At 51.7% G+C, this 23,044-nt stretch overlaps 1 protein-coding gene across 1 annotated transcript in view; it reads left to right on the forward strand.

The window, feature by feature from the left end:
* Positions 1-305: 305 nt before the first annotated feature.
* The window catches only part of CELSR3 (cadherin EGF LAG seven-pass G-type receptor 3), a 74,979-nt gene continuing 52,240 nt past the window's right edge, over positions 306-23,044 (forward strand). The window contains 1 exon segment of the mRNA XM_075004885.1: positions 306-3,018. Coding sequence (XP_074860986.1) covers positions 321-3,018 — 2,698 coding nt within the window. The 5' untranslated portion in view covers positions 306-320.

Genomic DNA, 23,044 nt, shown 5'->3' on the forward strand with positions numbered 1-23,044 from the left:
CGCCCCGAGAGCCGGAGCCCTGCCTGCTGCTTCACCCGCGCCCGTCCAGCGACGGCTGTTTACAAACTCGTTGCTTTGCCGCGGCCTTTGGGAGCCCGTCGGCCCTGGGTCCCCCTGCTCACCTGCCGGTACAGCCGAGTCCAGCTATGCAGTTTGATCTGTCCCCTGACCCGCCTGCCCAGCAAAGGCGGAGGCGAGCCAGTGCAGTCCTACCGCTAGCAAGGGCTGGCCGGGGGGCCAACCGCCACCCCCACTTCCCCCAGTATAATTACCAGGTTCAGGTGGCTGAAAACCAGCCTCCAGGGACTCCTGTGATAACCATGGCGGCACAAGACCCCGATTCCGGGGAGGCTGGGAAGCTGGTCTACTCCATGGATGCCCTGATGAATAGCAGATCCATGGAACTGTTTAGCATTGACCCCAAGAGTGGTCTCATCACCACCACCAAAGCTTTGGACAGAGAGACTATGGACCTGCACTATTTCCGGGTTACTGCTGTGGACCAGGGGGTCCCCCGCCTGTCTGCCACCACCATGGTTGCTGTCACTGTTGCTGACCAAAATGACCATGACCCTGTTTTTGAGCAGGGTGAGTACAGAGAGACTATCAGGGAAAATGTAGAAGAAGGCTACCCTATCTTACAGCTGAGGGCCACTGATGTGGACTCCCTACCCAACGCAAACATCAGGTACCGATTTGTGAATGAACAAGCGGCCCACTCTGTCTTTGAGATAGATCCCAGGTCAGGTCTGATCACCACCAGTGGGCAGGTGGACAGAGAGAAAATGGAGAAATACTCTTTAGTGGTGGAGGCGAATGACCAGGGTAAGGAACCTGGACCCAGATCTGCCACGGTTAAAGTCTATATCTCTGTTCTGGATGAGAATGACAATGTTCCTCAATTCAGTGAAAAGCGTTACATTGTCCAGGTGAGAGAGGATATAAGACCCCATACGGAAATCTTGCGAGTTACTGCCACTGATATGGACAAAGACAATAATGCTTTAGTCCATTATAACATCATCAGTGGGAACAGCAGGGGCCAGTTCTCCATTGACAGTGTGACGGGGGAAATACAAGTGGTGGCGCCTTTGGATTTTGAAGTGGAACGTGAATATGCCCTGAGGATACGCGCTCAGGATGCAGGGCGCCCTCCTTTGTCTAACAACACGGGCATGGCCAGCATCCAAGTGGTGGACATTAATGATCATGCCCCAATCTTTGTCAGCACCCCTTTTCAAATCTCCGTCCTGGAAAATGCCCCCCTTGGCCATTCAGTGATCCACATCCAGGCAGTGGATGCAGATTACGGGGAGAACTCACGTCTGGAATATAAACTAACTGGGATCTCAGCTGACACCCCCTTTGTGGTGAACAGTGCCACTGGGTGGATCACAGTGAGTGGCCCTTTGGACCGTGAATCAGTAGAGCACTATTTTTTTGGGGTAGAGGCTCGGGACCATGGCTCTCCATCCTTATCTGCCTCTGCTAGTGTCACCATCACTGTCATGGATGTGAATGACAATCGACCTGAATTCACTCAAAAAGAGTACTTCATACGACTAAATGAAGATGCTGCAGTGGGGACCAGTGTTCTCAGTGTCACGGCAATTGACAGGGATGTGAACAGTGCCATCAGCTACCAGATAACTGGGGGGAACACCCGGAACCGTTTCTCTATCAGTAGCCAGGGAGGAGTGGGGCTGATCACTCTCTCTCTACCATTGGACTACAAGCAAGAAAGGCGCTATGTGTTGACAGTGACTGCCTCTGACCGAACCTTGCATGACAACTGTCACATTCATATCAACATCACTGATGCCAATACCCATAGGCCTGTGTTCCAGAGTGCCCACTACTCAGTGAATGTCAATGAGGACCGTCCTGTGGGCAGCACCGTGGTGGTGATCAGTGCCACTGATGATGATGTGGGGGAAAATGCAAGGATCACATATTACCTCGAGGACAATATTCCTCAGTTTCGTATTGATGCAGATTCTGGGGCCATCACCTTGCAGGCAGAGCTGGACTATGAAGACCAGGTCACCTACACCTTGGCCATCACTGCCAAAGATAATGGGATCCCTCAGAAAGCAGACACCACTTATGTAGAGATCATGGTGAATGACGTAAATGACAATGCCCCTCAGTTTGTCAGCGGTCACTACCAAGGCATTATATCGGAGGATGCCCCTCCGTTCACCAGTGTGCTCCAGATCTCTGCCACGGACCGTGATGCCCACGCCAATGGGCGAGTGCAGTACACCTTCCAGAAGGGGGAGGATGGAGATGGGGACTTTACCATAGAGCCCACCTCTGGGATTATCCGCACCGTCGTCAGGCTCGACCGAGAGAGTGTGCCAGTCTATGAGCTGACTGCCTATGCTGTGGACAGAGGGGTCCCCCCGCAAAAGACCCCAGTCAACATTCAAATCGCTGTTCAGGATGTGAATGACAATGCCCCTGTTTTCCCAGCTGAAGAGTTTGAGGTTTTGGTGAAGGAGAACAGCATTGTGGGCTCTGTGGTGGCACAGATTACAGCCATTGACCCAGATGAGGGACCTAATGCCCAGATCATGTATCAGATTGTGGAAGGCAACATCCCCGAGATCTTCCAACTGGACATATTTTCTGGGGAGCTCACTGCCTTGATTGACCTGGATTACGAGACAAAACCTGAGTATGTGATCGTGGTCCAGGCTACATCTGCCCCTCTGGTCAGCAGGGCCACAGTCCACATCAAGCTCATTGACCAGAATGACAATAGCCCTGTCCTCAAGAACTTCCAAATCCTCTTCAACAACTACGTTTCCAACAAGTCCAACACCTTCCCTTCTGGGGTCATAGGGAAGATCCCAGCCTATGACCCAGACGTGTCTGACAGACTCTTCTACACTTTTGAACGGGGCAATGAGCTGCACTTGTTGATTGTAAACCAGTCAAGTGGGGAACTGAGACTGAGCCGAAAGCTGGACAACAATCGTCCCCTGATGGCCTCCATGCTGGTGACAGTCACAGGTAAGATATTTAAACTCTTTGGATGATGGGTATAATGTAACATTTCCTAAAGATGGTCAGGTAGTTCCAGGCTGGAGACTTCAATGTATGTCTTGTGGAGCTGAGTTTTCAGCATCTGGGCCATTATTTTACTTAAAATATGAAAAAAGGTGGTTATTGTAGTATCCATGCAACTGGAATATTTTGGAATGTGTTTGGAATGTAAGGGTGACAATGTTGTGTAAGAGCAAAGTGTTGTTATTTAGCTACAACAAGAAGTCCTGTGGCACCTTATAGACTAATAGATAATTTGGAGCATAAGCTTTCATGGGCAAAGACCCGCTTCATCAGATACATGCATGGTCTTTGCTCACAAAAGCTTATGCTTGAAAATATCTATTAGTCTATAAGGTGCCACAGGACTTCTTGTTTTTGACGATACAGACTGACTCAGCCACCCTTCTGATACTTATTTAGCTAGAAAATCAGTTATAGCTTTAACTGGATTAAGAGAGTGTCCCCCAGTCTATGAGCTGATTGCCTATGCTATGCACAGAGTGGTTCCCCCACAAAAAGTTCCAGATGTGGTATTTAAGTATGAGTTGCTCTTTCTAAATGCAGATGTCTGTGATGTGCTGCACAGGTTGCTGGCTTGGGAAGCACACTGCTTTCCCTGGTGGCTGAGCAGAGTGCTTCCCAGAGGCTGCTGACCTAGGGCTGAATATGCAATCTCTACTTTGCTTTGAGCCCTTCTTAGCTAAGGGGATGAGCCAGTCCCATCCTTCCAGACCTGAGTGTATTCTTGCCACTGTGCTCTCAGCTTTTGCTGATTCAGGAGGTGACGGATTGAGTGCAGGGCTCAAAGTTGGCCCCTTAAAAATATCTTATTTCCAATGATGTTGTCTTCAACTCCTTTGTTCTCCCCAGCCTTCCAAAAATAGTTCCCAGTTCAATGTTCTGGTTGTGGGATATGATAACTGCACATTTTTATGCTAAATTTTCAAAAGTAGCTTCTACCATTTTGAATTCATTTTTGGGGTCCATGTTATTGCATGGAGAGACACAGGGTGTAAAAAAATTGTGTGCACATTCTTGGAGAAGAGGGTTAAAATGTATCCCTAATCTGTCTGTGTAGGTTCTTGTATGGTGTGTGTGCCATATATTAACACATCTCCATACTAACCTCCCCCATGATGTAGAGAAGTATTATTATGCCCACCATACAGATGTGACTCAGAAGTACAGATGAAATAAGTGACTTCCCTCAAAGGTCACACAGGAAACCTATAGCAGAGATTTGAATGTAGCTCTCGTGTGTCCCGGTCCCTTGTCCATTTGGAGGGTATCAGAGACATAGGTTAAGTTAGGTAGCTGTGTCTAGGGAGGTTACATTCATTATTCATGACTTTCCACAGATTCTCAGCTTCCATCTAATCCCTCCCGTAATTTGTTTAGTGAGTGAGCTGGGCAAATAAGGCCCTGTTTCTTCCAGTGGATGACATATGGGCTTTTAAATGGTGATATGTTCAGTCCAGTCCAGTGTATTCAGCTACAGCGCCTCACTAGATTGAAGTTCTTTAGGGGTTAATTGTAACTGCAGGGCAGGGTAATATCATATTCAGACACACGCTTGCACAGGCTGATCACTGGAGCTGGGGAAAGCTGGGCTGACCTTTCTTGCTTCTGCCAGTGTGTTTATGCAGGCTCTGCCTCCTAACATACTTAACCCTGCACAAAGGCAGGAGAAAATCACATTCCAAGGCCATGAACTAAATTGCCTTAGAAAAACAAGGCTCTTGAAATTACCATAGCATCATTTTCCAGTGGAAGTGAGGCTAGAAAAAGCTAAGCTTATGATGGAGAAAAGGATAAGGAAGGAAAGCCCAGTTTTGCAGGAAGAGAACAGAATGGAAAATGAGTCTTGTGTTGGCTTCTGTGGGTGCTTGAGGTGATTAGGTTTTGATTCTGCTTCGTAAGAGTACCACCTTCCTGTAGCCCCTGCATTTTTATTATTCTGTTATTTACTGAGCAGTCTCCATGCGCTGGGTGCTTTTTAAATATGTTACGGAAGGCCTACCACTTGCAGCCAGCATCAACCCAAAATTATGGTCACATCTGAAGAAAGGGCCAGGGGCATTTTGCAGATTAAAATGGACTGAAATTAAAATTTGATTACACTGTTCATTTATATTCAGTGCCCTCTTAAAGCCACTGCACAAATGAACTTCCTTCGGTAACATGAGTATGTTCATTTCCGAACATTCACTGTGATAAAAGCCCATTGGTAAGATACCCAGAGCTATTATTATAACAGAGCAAGTATGAGAGTTGCCTTCATTACTCTGTGTAGGTTTTTGGTCTGGTTGGTAAAGTGCTGGAGGGCTACAGACTTGAAGGAAGAACAGAATGTAGCACTAAATTCACGAATAGACACTACCACTAAACTGAATATATGAATATATGAAACAGAATCTAGCACTAAATTGAAGTCTAAGTGCCCATTCAGTCTCTGTCTTTGTTTGGCTGCCAGCTGTATTTGTTGTCTACTGCGACCCTGTCATTGGTTGGGTTAACAGGATGTGAGGAGGAAGAGAATACTTTGATAGTAGTAAAGCAGTATGATTCCACGGGGATGGAAACAACAAAAACCACTGATAGGAAGCAAGACCAATAGAATTCTTTTGCTAAGAGGAAAAAGGTGTTTGAGTTGGAATGGCAGGTCTCAAGGGGAAATGCACAGGAGTTTCCTGAGGGTGCGTAGGTGCTTCTGCCTGGGTTCCCCCATCGTCCCTGTGAAAATTCCTATGTCAGACCTACACTCTGTCCAGCTACCTACCGAGCCAGTGGCCATCACTTCGGAGTTATTGCATCTTTGTTTTAAGACTCTGACGCTGTTGAGCCAGGATTAGATTCAGTCTCATCAATGGGGTCGAGGGGTGTGAGGCAAAGGTGGCAATTGCTGTCAGGCCTAGTGTTACAAAAGGGCCCGTGGCTTCCAGCCACCACTGCTACTACTGCAGTAGTGGCCAGAGCCCCAAGCCCTTTACATTGTTGCTGGAGCACCACACGCCGTACATTGGCAGCACTGAGGGCGGGGGCGGTGCCTAACGCGCTCTGGTGGGGAGAATGAAGGCTGCCTAGCCCCAGCCCTGCCCCTTCCACCTGCAACCCTGCCCCTTCCAGGAGTGCAGAGCAGTCTCACTCACTTTGCCCAGGGGCCCTGTGAGGCTGTCAGTCCCACTGATCAGCTGAGCCATTGGTCTGACCTGGTATGGCAAGTCCTATGGTAGTTACCGCTGCATGAGACTTTGTCCTGTGAAGCGAGAAGACCCAAGCCCCCTGCATGATAGCTAAGGATTCCATGGCAGCCAGTGTTTTGCATGAAACTTTGTCTCCTCAGTGCTTGAAATCTTTCTCAGTGGGTCTCAATGCACAAAACCCCATCCGGGCAGGGGGGAGAGTGCATGCCCAGCTCTTCCCAGGATGGTTTGTGGTCCAGAGTCGTCCTGCTGCCCTTCCCAGACCGTTCTAGTGGCTCATCTTGAATACTGACCGGGTTAATACTTTAATACGTTAAATCCCCAACCCAGGAGCCCCCAAACTTGCAGCTGTCAGCCACACCTTCGTTACTCCAGACTACACTACTGTAATGTGCTCTGTTTAGGGCTACCTCTCAAGTCCACCCTGTAACATCATCTGGTTCATTGTGCAGCTGTCCACCTCAGTGTCTGGGAAACTCACAATGAGCAGATCGCATTGTGGGCTCAGGTCAATGAATCAGATTCCTCTTTGCTTCTCGGTGAAGTTCAAGGTGTTGGTGATGATCCTGAAAGGTCTGGAAAGCAGTTATCTAAGGTGCTGCTTTACTGTATACCTCATCGTGGCATTTAAGATCAAATGGGGTCCATTTGTGGAAACATTCTGAGTCAGCTCCCTTTATTGAAGTTGCCACAGGGCTGACTTTGCCTTCCATTCCCATTGCCAGATTTTCCTCTGGAGAGGGCCCGCTTTTGGAATCTGCTCTCTTTGTAGGTCTTCTGGACACCCGAGGCTAGTAACCTTTAGGGCCTGGCACAACACTTTCTTATTTAGGTGAGGTGTTAAGTAACAGTTTGGTGTTGTCCCTGGATGTTCTGTTTTAATCTCCATATTTAAAGCTGCCAGAGCAAGAGGCCTTGTAATTAAATTAGTGATAATACACTGCACAAGTTACGTGGTGACCAGATTCACGAGACCTCACTATTCCTCCAGAAACTTGAAAGAGCTGTTGGTGCCTCCTGGAAAAACAGAGAACAACATTTACCTCAGAAGCAATTCTTAGTCTCTCTTTCCTTTCATGCACTTACTCCTGAAGACGTTTTTCACGAAAAAAAACCTTTCTAATACAGGCATCTCTCTTGCCACTTGTGAATGTTGTGAGTCTTTATTTGTTATGGCACAATCACCTCCAAGGCAACTGATTGTGATACTACAAACTGGATTAGGGTGTGAGATGGGGAAAGAAACGTCAGAGCCTGCGGAGCTCCTAAAAGACAAAGGTGCCAGAGGACATAGGCAAAAGGTGGTAGTCGGGGGGATTTGTTTCTGTGGGGCATTAATTTCTCTGTAGCTTGGGCTTATGGGTCCTGGCTGTTGAAGTGCTAGGCCAGGGGTGGCCAACCTGTGACTCTTGAGCCACGTGTGGTTCTTTGAGCAACGAAATGCAGCTCCTGCTCAGAGTCGCGCACGGGGAGTCCTTACCGCTGCTCTCTGCATGCACCATAGTGCTTGGAGGGAGACACATTGACAGTGGCTTCGGTGAGTCTCAGGCATTGGGTTAGAGTCAGGGAGGAGGTAGAGGTGCCTGGCTCTAGGGGAGAGATGGGGGATTGAGTTATAGTAGGGGGCTGGGGATGCCTAGCTCTGAGGGACAGATGGAGGATTGGGTTAGAGTGGGGGCTGGAGGTGCCTGGCTCCAGGGGAGAGGGAGGCTGAGGGTGCCTGGCTCTGGGGTGGGGGAGAGGTATTGAGCCATGTATTATATATTTATTTCTGTCTATACATAGATAAAAATAAATATATTATATGTGGCTCTTTGTACTCTATCCACAGCTATTTTGGCTCTTATTCTGTAACTGGTTGGCCTCCCCTGTGCTAGGCAAAACAGCAGCCAGATCTCAGCATCCCTCACTATTTCTGATTGCCTTGGTGCTGGGCACCGATAAAAGAGCCATTAAGCCATCATTAGGGAGAAGTGGACAAATGGGACATTAGCCTTAAACTGGGCTATCCTGAGTTGAAATTGTTCCCTGTATTTGGGAGATGGGCTCCAAGCATACAGGACAAGTCTCTGATGGCTGCTTCCTCAGGCAGCATGTGTCACAAGAACATGCAGTTGTGTCATAATTCAGTGTGTAGTGACATTCACACTGGGGTCAGAGCTCTGTGTGTGATTGGTGGTTAGCTTTCTGCTAGGTCCACTGGCTTTCCCTTACCCACACCTTTAAGAATATAGTGCTGAGATATAGAGCGCTGGATTCTTGGCTGTTGTAAATTATCATCGCTTCATTGAATTCAGTGGAGCTGCGTGAATTTGTACCAGCTGAGGATCTGACCTTGGGTAACTGGCTCCGTGTTAATACCTTACCTAGAACAGCAGAGCATCATCATCATCATCCTCATCATCATCAGCCATGGGCTCAGCACCTCTTGGTGTCTGATGCCTCCGTCACTATTTCCTTCCATCTTTCCCTGTCAAGTGTGCAGTGGCTTAGTTTCTGTAAACCAGCTCCGCACCTATCTGCTATATCATCTGCCCATTCTCTGTGGGGTCTGCCTCTCCTATTCAAACTGTCCATTATGACCAGGGTCTTGATTTTTTTGTTTGTTGTTCATCCTGCAGGTACGCTCGAACAGCTGTAACTTCTGTTGTATAATCTGCTGCAGCAGGTTCTCTTTCGTCTGTATCTTCCTACATAATTCCCCATTGGTGACCTCCTGCATCCATCCTATTCTCAGGATCTTTCTATAACAACTCCTCTCGAAAGCCAATATTCTTCTCTTTGAATCTTATCACCCATGTCTCACATCCATGCAACATGCTGCTGAATACACACATTTGCAAGATGCTCAGCTTCGTTCCTAAGCTAATTGCTTTGCTTTTCCAGATCTTGTCCATCGCCTTCAAACTTGCTCTTGCTTTCGCTATTCTAGTCATTTCCTTCTTACAGTCTAAATCCTATTTTATGTTGCTCCCCAGATACGTGAACTTCTCTACTTTCTCTAGTTCAATACACTCTACACTGATCTTCCTTCCTATTTCTTTATCTCCAAATACCATTGTTTTTATTTTATTGATGGTCATAATCAGTCCGTATCGCTTCCCTTCCTCATTTAGCACCTGCACCATTTTTGCTAGTTTCTCCTCATTTTCCTCAGTGACATTCATTGCCAACCTGAGTTCCCCTTCCTGACAGTCGTTTATCCTAAGCTCATGTGTCTAATATGAATCAAGAGCCAGGACACCCATAAGAGTAATAAGTGATTACTGGATGTGTTTAGGGAGAAGAACTCAACATGTAAAGGATAATAGGAAAGAACCAACCAACCAATACATTCTGCTATTCGTAGGCATGCCTGACTCCCATTACTGATGATGGGGGTTATGCAGATATATTGACAAGAGTTTAGACCCAGAACAATAAAGAACCATGAAAAAACTGTGTATAACTGCAAAGGCTCAGGGGCCCTGTGATAAGAATGGCCATGTGGACCTTATACACCCACTTTTCTTCCAGGGGCTGGGGTACCACTAATCTCAGTCCAGTTGCTGACATCTGGTGCTGTTGGAAAGCAGTGTCTTGGGACTCTGGCTTTGGTCTCTACAACTTGTTTTTGTCCTCTGTAGGCACAGGCTCCATTGGTCAGCAAAGATGGAATAAAGAACAGGCAGGGACATAAGGAAACTAATTTCTGAACAGTTCTCACCTGCATGTTAAGTAAATGCAGGAGCAAACCTGTCCCCGTAGTCCCTGTGCCATGCCACAATGGAGTATTTTCATGGGTGCATGGTTCAAACTGACTTGCTGAGATTTCCATTGCTCAGTCACTGGGTTTTTATAGATGCGTAATTCATCTTCACCCATCCTAAATCTTCACAGTCCCCATGTTCCCATTAGCACTGGCAATGATCAGCCTTACCAGCAGACAGCAAAGAGCTCGAGCAAGGCAGTTCTGAGGCATGTCAGTGAGGAGTAATTAGAAGCTCGTGCAGCTACCAGCATTGCAAAGGAGAGCAAATGAACTTGACTTGTGGTTGTGGCCAGGGACTGAACGTTGTATCTTTCTTGCCCTGACGAGGGTTACCGTATTTGAACTTTCAAAAACAAGGACAGCCTTGAGAGGAAGTTGTATCCGTATCTACCCCAACCCCCTTGTATTAATGTGTTATAGTATACACGGTACATTAATACAGTGTGAGCTGATAGATACTGATACAGACACACTCCTGCTGAAGGGTGTTCTCTTCTTTTGAAAGTTTCATATATGGTAACTTTAGCGGGGCAGGGGTGTAAGGACCATCCAGGAAGGCCATTTATTTGCCAAAAGAGAGGCAAGCTGTTGTCCATGGGGCCAATCATCAATGGAGCCAACCTACTGGTATGGAAGTGTCCTTTGGAGGAGAGGGACATCCCACACACTAATGCTCTCTGCGCCGGGGCACTGACCAAGTGTGTATGTGCGGGCGGGGGGAGAGAGAAACTGAGTGAGCCCCAAGGCAGGCAGCCCCATGGCTGTGTGACTGAAGAGGAGGTGATGTTATGCTGCTTTGGCAATTCTGGCCATGCGGCTCCTCCCCTTTTCCCCTTCAGAGATGTTTTACAGAACACAGCTGCAATTTTATTGGCGGTTCTCTAGCCATTAACTCAAGAGCAGCCTCTGAAACTTCACAGCCTCTCTTCACTGGCAGGGTTAGCATGGGACAGGCCTTCATAATGCAGCACTGAGTACCTCAGGGACTGACATGAGGTCGGGCTGGTGAATGAATGGAAAAGAACCCGGCCTGATTCCTCTCCTCCCCGCCACGAGATCTTGTCCTCCCCACCTGCCTGAGGAGAGTGAGGGAGGTGGGGGTGTGTGACAGAGACAGGCAGTGGTGCAGCTTGGAAGAGGAAGTGAGGAGCTGACAATCAAGGCCTCTCCAGCCATAGAGATGGGTGGAGTGGATGGCTGAGCAGCGTCCCACCTGGGGAAGTGAGAGAGACAAGCTGGGTGAGGCAATGTCTTATATTGGACCTGCTTTGGTGGGTGGAAGGGACGAGAATGAGAGCGACACAGAGCTCTGCTCGGAAAGTGTCTCTTTTTCTTAGGTCAGTAAAAATAACTTTACTTCATCCACCTTGTCTCTAATACCCTGGGGCCAACACAGCTACAGCCCTGCAAACAGCCAGGGCATGGAGACATACTGGCCTACCCAGGGCTGCTGTTCTGTGAGAATACCGGAGAACTCCGAGCTGTTCCCTCCAGCTCTCTCGCTACACAAGAAGCCCACAATTTACCTGTGGGTTGTGTTGCAAAGGGTCATTTGTAAGTTGCTTGTTGAGAACTTGGAAGGCATTTTCCCATAGAAATGATGCTTAAAATGGTGGTTATGTTCCCAGCAACCCCTCAAAAGCCTGTTTAATCCCTAGTGTGGCTGAAGTACCGTATATTTGCAATGAAAAATACTAGACAAGAATACTGTTGCCACACTAGTAATTAAACAAAGCAGCAAACAATAAAACTGACTAAGAAATAAGTTTTCAGTTTAATACTGAATGGTGGCTGGTGCTTGAGGGAAGGCAGGTTTAATTAGAGGAAGATGAGGGGGTAGGTGGAGATTCTGGAGCAGAATTCTGGAGAGACCCCGGGGGCAGGGCTGAAGTAGAAGAGTGCCCAGGGCTATCAGATTTTTGGGACCCTGTAGGCTCCAGGGTGGGGCCAAACGTAAGGGGTTCAGATTGCAGGAAGGTGCTGGGGCTTAAGGCAGGGAGAGGGCTGTATGTGGGAGGAGGTGAGGGCTCCGGAGTGGGGCTGAGGATGAGGCATTTGGAGTGCAGGAGGGAGCTACAGGCTGGGCCCCTGGGGTTTGACATGTGAGAGGGGCTCAGGGCTGGGGCAGAGGGTTGGGGGTGGGGTGCTTACCTGGGCAGCTCTACTTTGGGAGCGGGGGTGGTTTTCCATCCTGCCCTGCACTTGCTGGCAGGCACCCCTCCTTCTGCAGCTCCCATTCTCCCTGATTCTTGCCACAGGGAGCTGCAGCAGCTGAGCCTGCAGGTAAGGAAGCCTGTTTCCTGGCTCTTGCAGCTCCATGCTGGGGGGTCAGGGGAAAAGCAGAGCACAGAGCTGTGTCCCCTCCCCGCCAAGCAGGGCCAGAAGACAGGGGCTTTAGCAGCTGCAGCTCAGGTGCCTGGGCTAAGGGGACCCTGCAAAAAAGATTGGCACTTCTGGTGGCCCAGAGATCTTTTTGCAGGGCCCCCCTTAGCCTAGTGACCTGGGCTGCAGCCCCCAAAGCCCCCTTTTTATCCAGCCCTGCCTTCCCTTCCCCCCGACCCCACGGGCTCTGTGCTGGCTCTCAGCCACCTTCCTCACCACCAGCTTAGGAAGGCCCCATCCCCCTGCAGGTTCACCACTGCCTCAGGCAGCCATTGCCCCCACACGTGCCTGTGGGAGCCCTCATCCCCCTCCTCGCAGTCTCTGTGCCCAGCCCCCGTTGATCGGGGGGGCAAGCGGTGCAAGGCCATGCCAGAGGAGAGGGGGCAGCCACGCAGCCGAGCGCTGGAGAGATGCAGCAGTTCAAAGCACTGCTGCTTTCTGGCTGCACCGCTGCCCCCGCTCCTCTGGTTCGTGTTTGCCCCACTCACTGCCTCCTGGGGAGCAGGGGCCGGGTGTGGAGCCTGTGGGGCAGGGGGGTGGAGGCTGGCTGAGCTGGTGCTGAGCCCGCGGGGAGGTGGGAGGAGGGGGAGACTGCTGGCTGGAGATGGGGGGTCTGCCAGAGCTCACGCAGAGCCCATGGGAGGGGGAGACGTGTGGGGTGGGGATAGGGGCTGTGCTGAACCCCCAGGGGAAGTGGGAGGGCAGAAGGAGGGTGGGTCTGGCTGCAGGCCTCCGGCCCTCTCTCACCACCGCCTGGGGAGCGGTTGGTAACTCGGGGAGTGCCTGCGTGCCTCTCTGGCTGCGTATAGGGCTATTGCACACCTCAGTTACATGCAAATGTAGCATCTCCTCCCCAGTGATCCCTGCTCCCAAACTGCTTGTGCCCTGGGGCTGGACGGTCTCCTCCCTGTAGGCAAGTTTCCAGGACTCCCCCGCACTGTAGGACATGAATATTCACCAATATCTGGCTCTCCATCCATTCACCAGGGCCTGGATTTAATCAGAACGGCTGAGGAGCCTGGGATTAAGCAGCTCCCAGGGGCACGAGGGCCTCCAGGTGGGCTTGGGCTTTCTTTGTTTTGTTTGGTGGGTCAGTCCCCAGCCATCTGCTTCCCCTCAGTGTGGCCCAGGCAGGGAGGCCAGGCAAAGGCCTGAGCTCCAGGCAGGGCAGGGCTGTCCATGTGGTGTGATGGGGGTGCTTGGACTAGCAGCCCCTTGCTGTAAAGCAGGGGTGGGGCAATGTGGTACAAGATCTTCATGCTGGCGCAAGCAGGGACTGCATTGTCCAGGCCCAGTGGAATCCCCATGGCAGCGCTGTGCTTGAGAAGTGCCGTCCATGCTCTGGATTCGGGTGTTGCTTCTTGTCAGAAGCGAAATGGGTTTGTCAGTCTCAGCATCAGGCTAGTCTGCAGCACTCACATGGCACAAGCCCGTTCTGTGAGTACAGGGGAAATGGGGGCTGCTCCCGGACGCTGGTCCCAGGCCCGATCCATTTGTGGGATGAGCCCCTCGGAATGGCCCTCCTGGCACTTGAGTGAGAAGGGCTGATTCCCCACAGGGTGCCCAGCATAGAGACCCTTTGTCTCCCAGGCTCCAGAGAAGGGGGAAGAGCTGAGCTGAGCCCAAGCCCGGCTGCCCAACTAGCTCAGCTCTGAGGTCCGTAGCTCTGGGAACACGTGGGGCACATCACACTGGGACTGAGATGCTGAGCAGAAAAGCAAGAGCAGGTGCTGGGCCACAGCTGCAGCATGGGGGGAATTCTCTGTTTCATCACAGCTTCTGGGACCCAGGGGGTGGCTCAGTCTGAGGTATTGATGAGGTGTTGACCGTTCTGCTATCCAATGCTGCATAGATGCTTCATCTTGCCCGCCCGCCCTCAGGCACAGGAGAGAGATCACTGCTCCGGAAGGAGGTGCGCATCATGTAAGAGGCAGTGGCAGTGTGTGTGTGTGCAGAGATCTGGGGGGGATCAGGTGTAGAAAAAGGGCAGGGGAAAGCTTTTTCCTGGTCCGTCGGGCAGCAGACTAGGGGTGCGGGCAGGAGCTCCTCCTTGCTCCCTCCCTGGACTCTTTCTCATTAGCAGCATGGATGTGGCGGCAGTAACTTTTGTTGCCTCTTCCTTCCCATGTCTGGAGGCAGCAGTTCGGGGCTCAGCTGCAGGCCAGCGAAGGTGAGAGGCAAATCCCAAGTCTAGCCTAAGCAGCATCCAAATGGGGGTGGAGAGCTTATTTCCTTCATCCAACGGCTTCTCTAGATGGGCGCTCATTGTGCTTTGCAGCCTCAGGACAAAGGAGGCCACAACCAAGTGCATAATCTCCCCCCAGCCCCTGCCTCCAGTTCAGCATGTTGCCCTCTCACTGCTCAGAGGATGTGCTGCCTGTCGGTCTCCTGTCTGATCCAGAGCTCAGACCCATGTCAGCCATGCCCTAAGAAAAGCTATTGGTCAGGCGTTTGGCCCCCCAGCACTGAACACCCACTGGACACAGGGAAGGGGCCCGCTGGGATGGGACCAAGCTCCCAGATCCTGGAAAAGAAAATGGACAAGGACAGAGGAGGCAATGGGTGCAGTGCAGGGTCTTAAATCCCTTCCCCTTTCCCAGCCCTGGCTGCAGTGTAAGGTCCTAGCAACCTCACTCTCACATGGGAAGAGAGTCCATCATGCTGGGCCACCAGCCTCTGCTGACAAGGTTGCTACAGGGTAGTGTTTCTCAACCTGTGGCACAAGTACCCTTGAGGGAACACTGCGTTCTGCCAGTGGGTACACCAATTCACCTCAGTATTTGACTATTGCTACAACAAGCTACATAACATGACTAGTAAAGTCAGTACAGTCCGAAAGTCCATTCAGACAATGACTTGTTTCTACTGCTCCATCTGCCTGGCACTGACACGTGAGTACAATATTTCTATTCCAGTTCATTTATTTGATAGTAAGATGGTAGAAAGTCAGCAAGCTGTCAGTAGAGGTCTTCTGGGATACTTTTACATGTTTTTGCAAGTAGCTTTCAAGTGAGGTGTAACTTGATAATATGCAAAACAAATGACTCCTGAAAAAGGTGCAGTAATCTGGAAGGGTTGAATGCAAATATTTTAAGATCTCAGATTACTTTAGGACCATGTTTCTCAACTGGTGGTACAATACCAGAGAAGTCTGGGGGGTACTTTTTTTTTTTTTTTTTGAAAAGGGGAACTTTATAGAGAAGGTTGAGAAGCACTGCTATAGGAGATAGAACAGCCACCTGCCTGGGGAGCTCTGTGAGGAAGCAGAGCTGAAAGGGCCAAAGAGCTGCTCTTTCTTTAGAGACCTTCATTTCTAGGACCTGTAAACCTCCCCAGGTAACGTTTTGCTACTGCCTAGCACCATGCATCCCCCTGTGCCTGTGATGGAGTGCTGGGAACTAGAACCCAAGCTACTGCTATGCTGCGAAATAACCCAGATGTCACAAGCGAAATGAGTTTGCCAGTCTCAGTGTCAGCCCTGCTCTGCAGCACTAAGATGACACAAGGCCATTGTGTGACGATAGGGGATCCCCTGGTCCCAGGTCCATGGGCAGGAATGCCTACCTGCTAGAGCGCAAGCCCTAGGAGCTGGAGTTATGTGCCCCAAGCTCTGAGACTCAGCTGCAGGCTGGTGGTAGCAGTGTAGATGTCCCCTAAGTACTAGCTACTCTCCTTCTGGAATGGATTTAATTGTAGGGGGTGGGGAGAGCCTGCAACTGGGTGCTCAGTGCCTTAATTAGGCAGCATGCTGGTGAGCTAATGAGTGCAATCAGCCTGTCAGCTGGGAACAGTTAAAGGCCAGGAAGGATGCGTAAGGGGAGGGGTTGTCAAGTGAGGCAGCAGGGTGTAATCGTGCTCTCCCCGGGAAGCATGCTTCCCATTGTGTGTTCTACCACAGTGCTGTGTTGGAGGAGGGGACCCAGTATATACCACAGGTGTCTGTAAGCTCAGAAGCAGGCAGGCTGTTTGTGGTGCTCCAAAGAGTGGGTGGAGAAGGTGGCCTGTTGGCAAGCTACGTATCCCAGAAGAGGCCCCGCTGCCGCTGTAGGGACAACGTATGGGACAAGTGGCAGTTGTCACGAAAGGTCTCGGGGATCTGCCTTTTCCACACAGGACAACAGTGAGTGCAGCTTTTAGGGTTTGATGTGAAAAGACTCAAGAGCTGTAGAGTGGGTGGGGCTCAGTTTGCTCCAGAGGAGAGGAGGAGCTGGCATTCGCACCGCTCTGGATGTTTCATGGCCTATGGCCATCCCTTCCAGCCGGGGCTGGCTGAACTCTTCCGGGGGCCCCCAACAATTAGATTTTGTGGGCGCCCCTAGGCTCCAGGGTGGGCCAAAAGGAGCCGTTCAGGGTGTGGGAGAGAGGGGGAGCGCTCAGTCAGGAGGTAGGGCTGGGGTGTGAGGCACTTGGGTACAGGAAGATGCTCCAGGCAGGGGCCAGGAGGTTCGGTGTGTGGGCGTGGGCTCAGGGTGGTAGATTGGGGTGGGGATGCAGGGTCGGGGTGGGAGTCTGGGTGCAGGACACTTACCTGGGGGAGTTTCCATTTGGTGTGGGGCAGAGGTGGCTCCTCGCTGCCCCTCCCCAGTTCGTATTGGCTCTGGTTCCCAGCCAATGGGGGCTGTGGAGGCAGAGTCTGTAGGAGAGGGCAGCGCAGAGACAGAGCTGCCTGGTGCTCACAGTGACACAGCTCCAGTTTGGGGGGCAGATGACAGTGTGTGGAGCCACCCTCTGAGCTACGGACGGCTGGCCTGGACCATACGGCCTTTGGCGGCTGCAGCCCCAGGCTAAGGGACTCTGCTTAGTTTGGGGCTCTGGCCTGTAGCACCTTAAAGCCCCTTCTGAATCCAGCCCTGCCTCCGAGTCCTGAACGCTGGATTTCCAAACTAGACTGATGGTCCTGCAGGTTGAAGGTGGCTCTCCTGCACAGGCAGGCAGCGGTAGGGGAGGCTTCCCACCCACCCCCTTCTGCCAGCAGAGACCCTCTCTAGCTGTCAAAGCAGAGTTTATGCTCCAGGGCCTAGTCAGTCCTTGATTTCTCTGATAGATGTGGGCTTCACAATGCAGACGTACCTGTTCACCAGGCCCCAAATTCATCTCACGCTGGGACCCCCAGTCATCCAGTTTGGACAGCTTCTCGTCACCGCACTTGTCTGGGATTGCAAGCATGCGGCAGAGGGAGGAGACCACACCTACACAACACCTGCATGGCGGCCTCTTGGTTAGGTGGTGTTGCTCCTCACCCAGAGACCTAAGCAGGTAACAAGCACCCTATTGGTACCAGATGGAGCCAGAATGGTTTACTGGCCTATACCAGCCTATGTGAACCTCTGTTCATACTGTGTGGATGGCAGTGGCTCCTCCATTACCCCCAGCACCACCTCTTCTGCTACTGAGTCAGACAGAGTCACAGTGGAAGATTCACATGGAGAACGGGGGTGAGATTTCCTGCCTCACTGCCACATGGAATGGAAGGAGTCGGCTGTAAAAGGAAAAACAAGCCCTGAAGTCATTTGCAGGAGATTAGCTCCTGGGTGATTGCTTGGGAGCCTTTGCTCCCTCCCTCCCTTCACCCCCATCTTGCTCGGCTCTGTTTGAATCTTATCTCCAGAGCTCCAGCACTGGCGTTGGTGAGGGAAGCTTCCACTGGAATTTTCAGGGTTACAGCAGACGGTCACCTTTGAGAGACAGAGAAAAGGGAGAAATTTCAATCTTTAAATCCTCCCCAGTGCTGAACATCAAACAGGGCCAAGGAAATCAAAGGGCCGGCATCTCCACAATACAGCCACATTGCAAAGGCAGTGCAGAGGCAACGTGGGCCTGGTGGGGGCTGCAGGAGTGTTACAATGATGTGTGGAGCTTTGTACTTAAATATCCTGGTCCTTCAGATTCTGAGATGGAGCTCCCAGCTGTCTGCTGTGCCAGCAAACTGACATCCTCCGCTGTGGCCACTTGTGACACTGCTGCAGTCCATGATCTGAAGCCTTGTTGAACAGGCATTAGATTGAGTCCCCCAAACTCATTTCACGTGTGAGCTCAGTAAGATCTGACTGCAGCTACCTGCGGGTGACTGGCTGGAGTGTCAGCCCTCTTGCGCATCCCAGCAACAGTGCCCATTGGTTGTATGTAATGCACAGAAGCCCAGGTTATGTCAGCACTGCGGGAGGGAGCAAATGCAATTATATCCCACTTGGCAGGGCTGGCAGCACAGATACGGGGAGAGGCGTTGATCGGACCCTCCTGTTGTGCTGTCCTTGGGATACAATGGCTCTGCCTGAGCCAAGAACTGCCCATGACCCTGCCTCTCCCTTTCACAAGGCCCTGACGTGAACAAGAAGGACTTTTGGATTCCCCCCAAGCCTTCCACTGAGAACACAGTGACGCCTCTCTGAGCAGGAGCATGTGGTGGCTGGAACAGCGCTTAGTAATGAGTCCAAAAGCTCTGTGCACTTACACTAGTAATTAAGACAGCTCCCTTTTGGGAAATGGCCTCATCCTGCCTTTGACGTGGTGTCCTGCTAACGGAGCTGGTTCGCCGGCTGAGGATCAGGAGTTGATTGGTTATAGCAGAGAAGAGCAGGCAGCTGGGGTTATCGATAGGCAGAGTTGTGGAGAGCTCATTTTTTCACTTTTCAGCTGCAGGAAGAAATATGAAAGGTGTATCAATAAAAGCCCAAAGAGAGCGGAGATGTATGGGCCAGAGCATAACGACTTGACTTCTTATTCTCCAGAAGCGCTTTTGCTGGAGAGAACCGTTCCATCACAATCATGTTGTCCTGGGGCCGCTGCTGTCACAGGCGCTGCTCTTGTGCATGGTATGCAGAAGAGGAAAAGGCTAGGAAGGAGTCTCAGGGCAAAGGAGGGGTCCTTTTCCTACCATGCTGTGTCATGGCTTCAGGGGTGGTGACATGGCATGAGACAGTTGGACATGTGCAGAGTAGCAGAGTCCTGTGTCTCTAGCTGTCAGGTTGTGCAGGAGAAAGTCCCTGCATCACAGTTTTGTGACCGTGTGCAGGGGGGCGAGGGGAGGTTGTTGCGCAGGCCTGCGATCCTTTGGGGCACATGCTAATGGTGCTGCAAACCGCAGCATCCCCTGGGAAAAGGGACTCCTGAAAAAGCAGGGCTGGTGAGGGCAGCAGCCCGAGGCACAGGATGCTGTGAGTTCAGCTGGAATGCGTTGGTGCGTTGTGGAAGGCAGGGCTGCGAGACACAGTGAGACCCTGCAGAATTGGGTTGATGGGCAGATCTCAGAGGCTCCTGCTGGTGTGAGCTCAGGCAGATCATCAGGCTTCCACACTGAAATCTCCAAGGAGAGGTCAGTCACTGGTGCATGTTCATCCCAGCGCAGGATGTCATTGCTTGGGGGAAGGGCATTGCAGCAGACCCACCTTGAGACCTCCCTTCACCCTGAATCCATTGGCCTCAGTTCTGGAAAGGATGTGTCCCCCTCTGTCTGGGCTCTAACCTTATGGTAGGGACTGATGGGCTAACAGCCTCCGCACCGGGACCTACAGGCGAGGAGTGTGCTGAGGGACCTGCAGCTCCTCCGCAGTTCAGGGTGTTGGCCTGTGGGGGCCCCACTGTTGATTTCCACTCCTCCGAAGGGTCCAAAGGCACGGTCAGGGAGTGCTCCTGCCATTGCTGTTGGAGCTCCCCAAGGCATGGAGGGGAGGCTAAGAAAAGGGAGTGACAGTGGGTGGGGCTCCCTGGGGGGATGCAGAGGGCTGAGTGGGCGGAGGAGAAGGAGTTGCACAAGGTGGGCTCCCTCACAGACCATGTAAAAGGTCCTACCCGCAGTGGCGCAGCCCCGTAAGTCCCCTCACAGCTCTTTGCTTTTCCTGACAAGAGGACTATTCCTTTGAACTCTGAGCTCTGTCAGAGATCAGCGCTGGCCTCCTGTCTGTGTGGTGGGGCCGGGGCCGAGGCCGGGGCCGGGGCCTCAAGCTATCTCTTGAGCTTGGCACCAAACGCTTAACTGTCATGTGGATTAGAGAGCAAATGTGCGAGGCTGTTCCAGCGGAATCCCTTTTCCTGTCAGGCCCAATCTTTCTGCCGCTGACGGGAAGAGTAATGCGCCTTCCAGGACACCGATCAAGGCTCTTCTGAGCAGTGCTTTGCAGAGATGATTGCGCTGGCTGGGAAAGGGGAGAGGGAGGCAATGGAGAGAAAGAGACACTGGTTCCGTAGTGTGTAGGCATGTTGTGTCTTCACAGGGGACCGGCTTCATCCAGTTCCCAGCACTTTTAAGGAGTTCTAGCATCGGAGGCTGCGTGGCTGATCTTGGTCTCAGGTGCAAGTCCCCTCCCCTGGGCCAGTCAGGTGACACCTTGGCAAGCATCATTGTAGCCATTATAAATCCTGTGGCTGGGGTGAATGTTGGCTCACACAGAGCCACCCTTGTTTCTGAGGAAGGTTTGGTTTGAAATCTGGAGTTTCCCATAGTCTGTGTTGTGCTTGGTGCTGAGTTGGACACCTGAGTGCAGCTCGGCCCAGCTGCTGGGAGAACTTTGCACAGCACCCTCCCAGGGAGCTGACAAGCGAGAGGGACGCGTGCTGTGACAGACCGTGACCTTGTATGTGTGCAGGCAGAGAGCCGAATGGCACCAGAGCAGCTGTCTAGTAAGTTGGGAGATGGATTGTCCCTCCAGATGGGGAACTGTACGTCTTCTGTTGATTAGTATAAAAGATTCCCGGAGCCGTGTACGTTTCCTCGCTGAGCGCCAGCCTTGCATGCGTCAGTCCCTGACGAGCTTCCTGGCTTGAGACAAGAGAGCTGCATGAGGGGAAGGCAGAAGGGGGATTACTCCTGAGAGAAACAGGGTCAGATTCAGCCCAGTGTAACTCAGATGAAGTCAGTAATCAGCGTGGCATGCAGGGAGCAGGGATTGGAGGAAGAGCTGCCCTCCGGGAGAAGGTCCCAAAGCAGAAAGGGAGGGGTCTCTCGATGGGTGAGGGGCATAAGTGGGCTGGACTTGTGGTCACATGGGGGCATCAGGGGTGTTTCCTGACAAAGCCACTGGTGTCTCAGACAGAACAATTAGTTCAAAAACTAGAACCACTTTGAAGCTGCGTCTACCTGAGGGAGCTCACAGCCACACAGCGGTGCTGATGCAGCTATAAGAGCACTGGAGTAGCTCACCCCTCGACATAATTAAACCACCCCCAATGAGTGGCAGATAGATATGTCCGAGAAGGACCATCTCCTGCCAACGCAGCGCTGTCCACAGCAGCACTTCCCTCGGTGCCTCTTACGTGGCTCGGGGGGGGGGGTATTTTCACACCCTGGAGCAATATAAGTTATACCAACAAAAAGGCTTGTGTAGACGTAACTGAAACCAACTTTCCTTCAGCTCCACCAGGGAAGGTTAAGAACAGCCAGGCCAGGTACCAGCAGGCTTCCTACAGGGTCGGGTAGTTAGCAGGATGGAAAACTGTGACTCGGGACGTTCCTGATGGTTAAAGAAGCCATGGCATTTTGCAAGTTTCAGGCTGTTAATCCCTGTTGTGGAAAAACCCCAACTGTGCAATTATATTTGTTCATTCTGTGGCTAAACCCCAATGCGACTTTACCTACCCACCTTCTCATCCCTGTGGTATGGAAGTCCTAAGCACTTCTTGTGCTAAACTCTCGTGTGGCATGGCAGGGAAGTGCTGCGGCTGCTCGGTGTGTTTCCATGGGAGGAAAAGTGGAGTGACGCTGAATCGAAAGTTGGGGGAAGCTTTGTTGGCTGCCGGCAGCCAGTGCTGAATGTACAGTGTACGGAAAGTGATCCCCAGGTGAATTGAACAGTGTGAAGGATCTGGAGCTTTGAAAGGCCCCGAGAATCAGGTCAGACTAATGGAGCAGTAACAGAATTAGTCCTGGGAGCCTGCCTTGCGGCCTTATGTTCTCTGGTCTGCATTGCTGGGTGCCGTCTTTCCCTGCCAGGGAGAGCAGGGGCAGGGAGTTCTGAGACAAGACTCCACTCCGTCCCTGCTGGCCTTTGAAGGGAGGCTTGCATTGCCTTGGCTGCACCTTGGTGACTGCTGAACGGTCCCTCTCCGCTGCCGTTCCCGAGGGGCAGGCCTGCCCCAGAGCATCTGGCCAGCTGATGACTCTGAATTTGAAGTCAGGGAAGTGCTGTGTGCGAGTTGCTGGCAGCCTGGGCCCCAGGGAGAAGGGGTGGCCAACTTAGCAGGCACCATGGATGTGCTCCTGCACACCAGGATCCCAGGGGCCGAAGTTTGTTTGCAAGACCAATAAAGATAAAAGAGAATAAAACAATGCAAACTGGGAGAGGAAGAGCAGGAGGAGAGGGGGAGCAGATGGTGGTGAGGAAGGAAGGAATGAGGCAGGCTTAGAGCCTTTGAGAGCCTGGAGAAGAGAGGAAGGGGATGGAGAGGGATGGGGTGGGGGAGATAGAGGGAAAAGCAGAAGGAAAGAAGTGCCAGAATACACTGAAATCCTGTCGTCTGCTCCTGGCTCACACCACACCAGTGCAGGCTTCTTCCTCAGCGTGCACAGCCTCTCCCCTGGCTGGCCCCACTGTTAGCCAGCACTACTGCTCACTCGCTTTCATGAGCTCTCAGGCTGCTTCCGGTGCTGGGGCAGTATGTGACCTGTGTGGTACATACTCTGTCGTGCTGTTGATGTATCCAGGGCTTGTGTGTTCTGTGA

This window comes from Carettochelys insculpta, chromosome 11 (genome assembly GCF_033958435.1).
Source record: "Carettochelys insculpta isolate YL-2023 chromosome 11, ASM3395843v1, whole genome shotgun sequence".
NCBI lineage: Eukaryota > Metazoa > Chordata > Testudines > Carettochelyidae > Carettochelys > Carettochelys insculpta.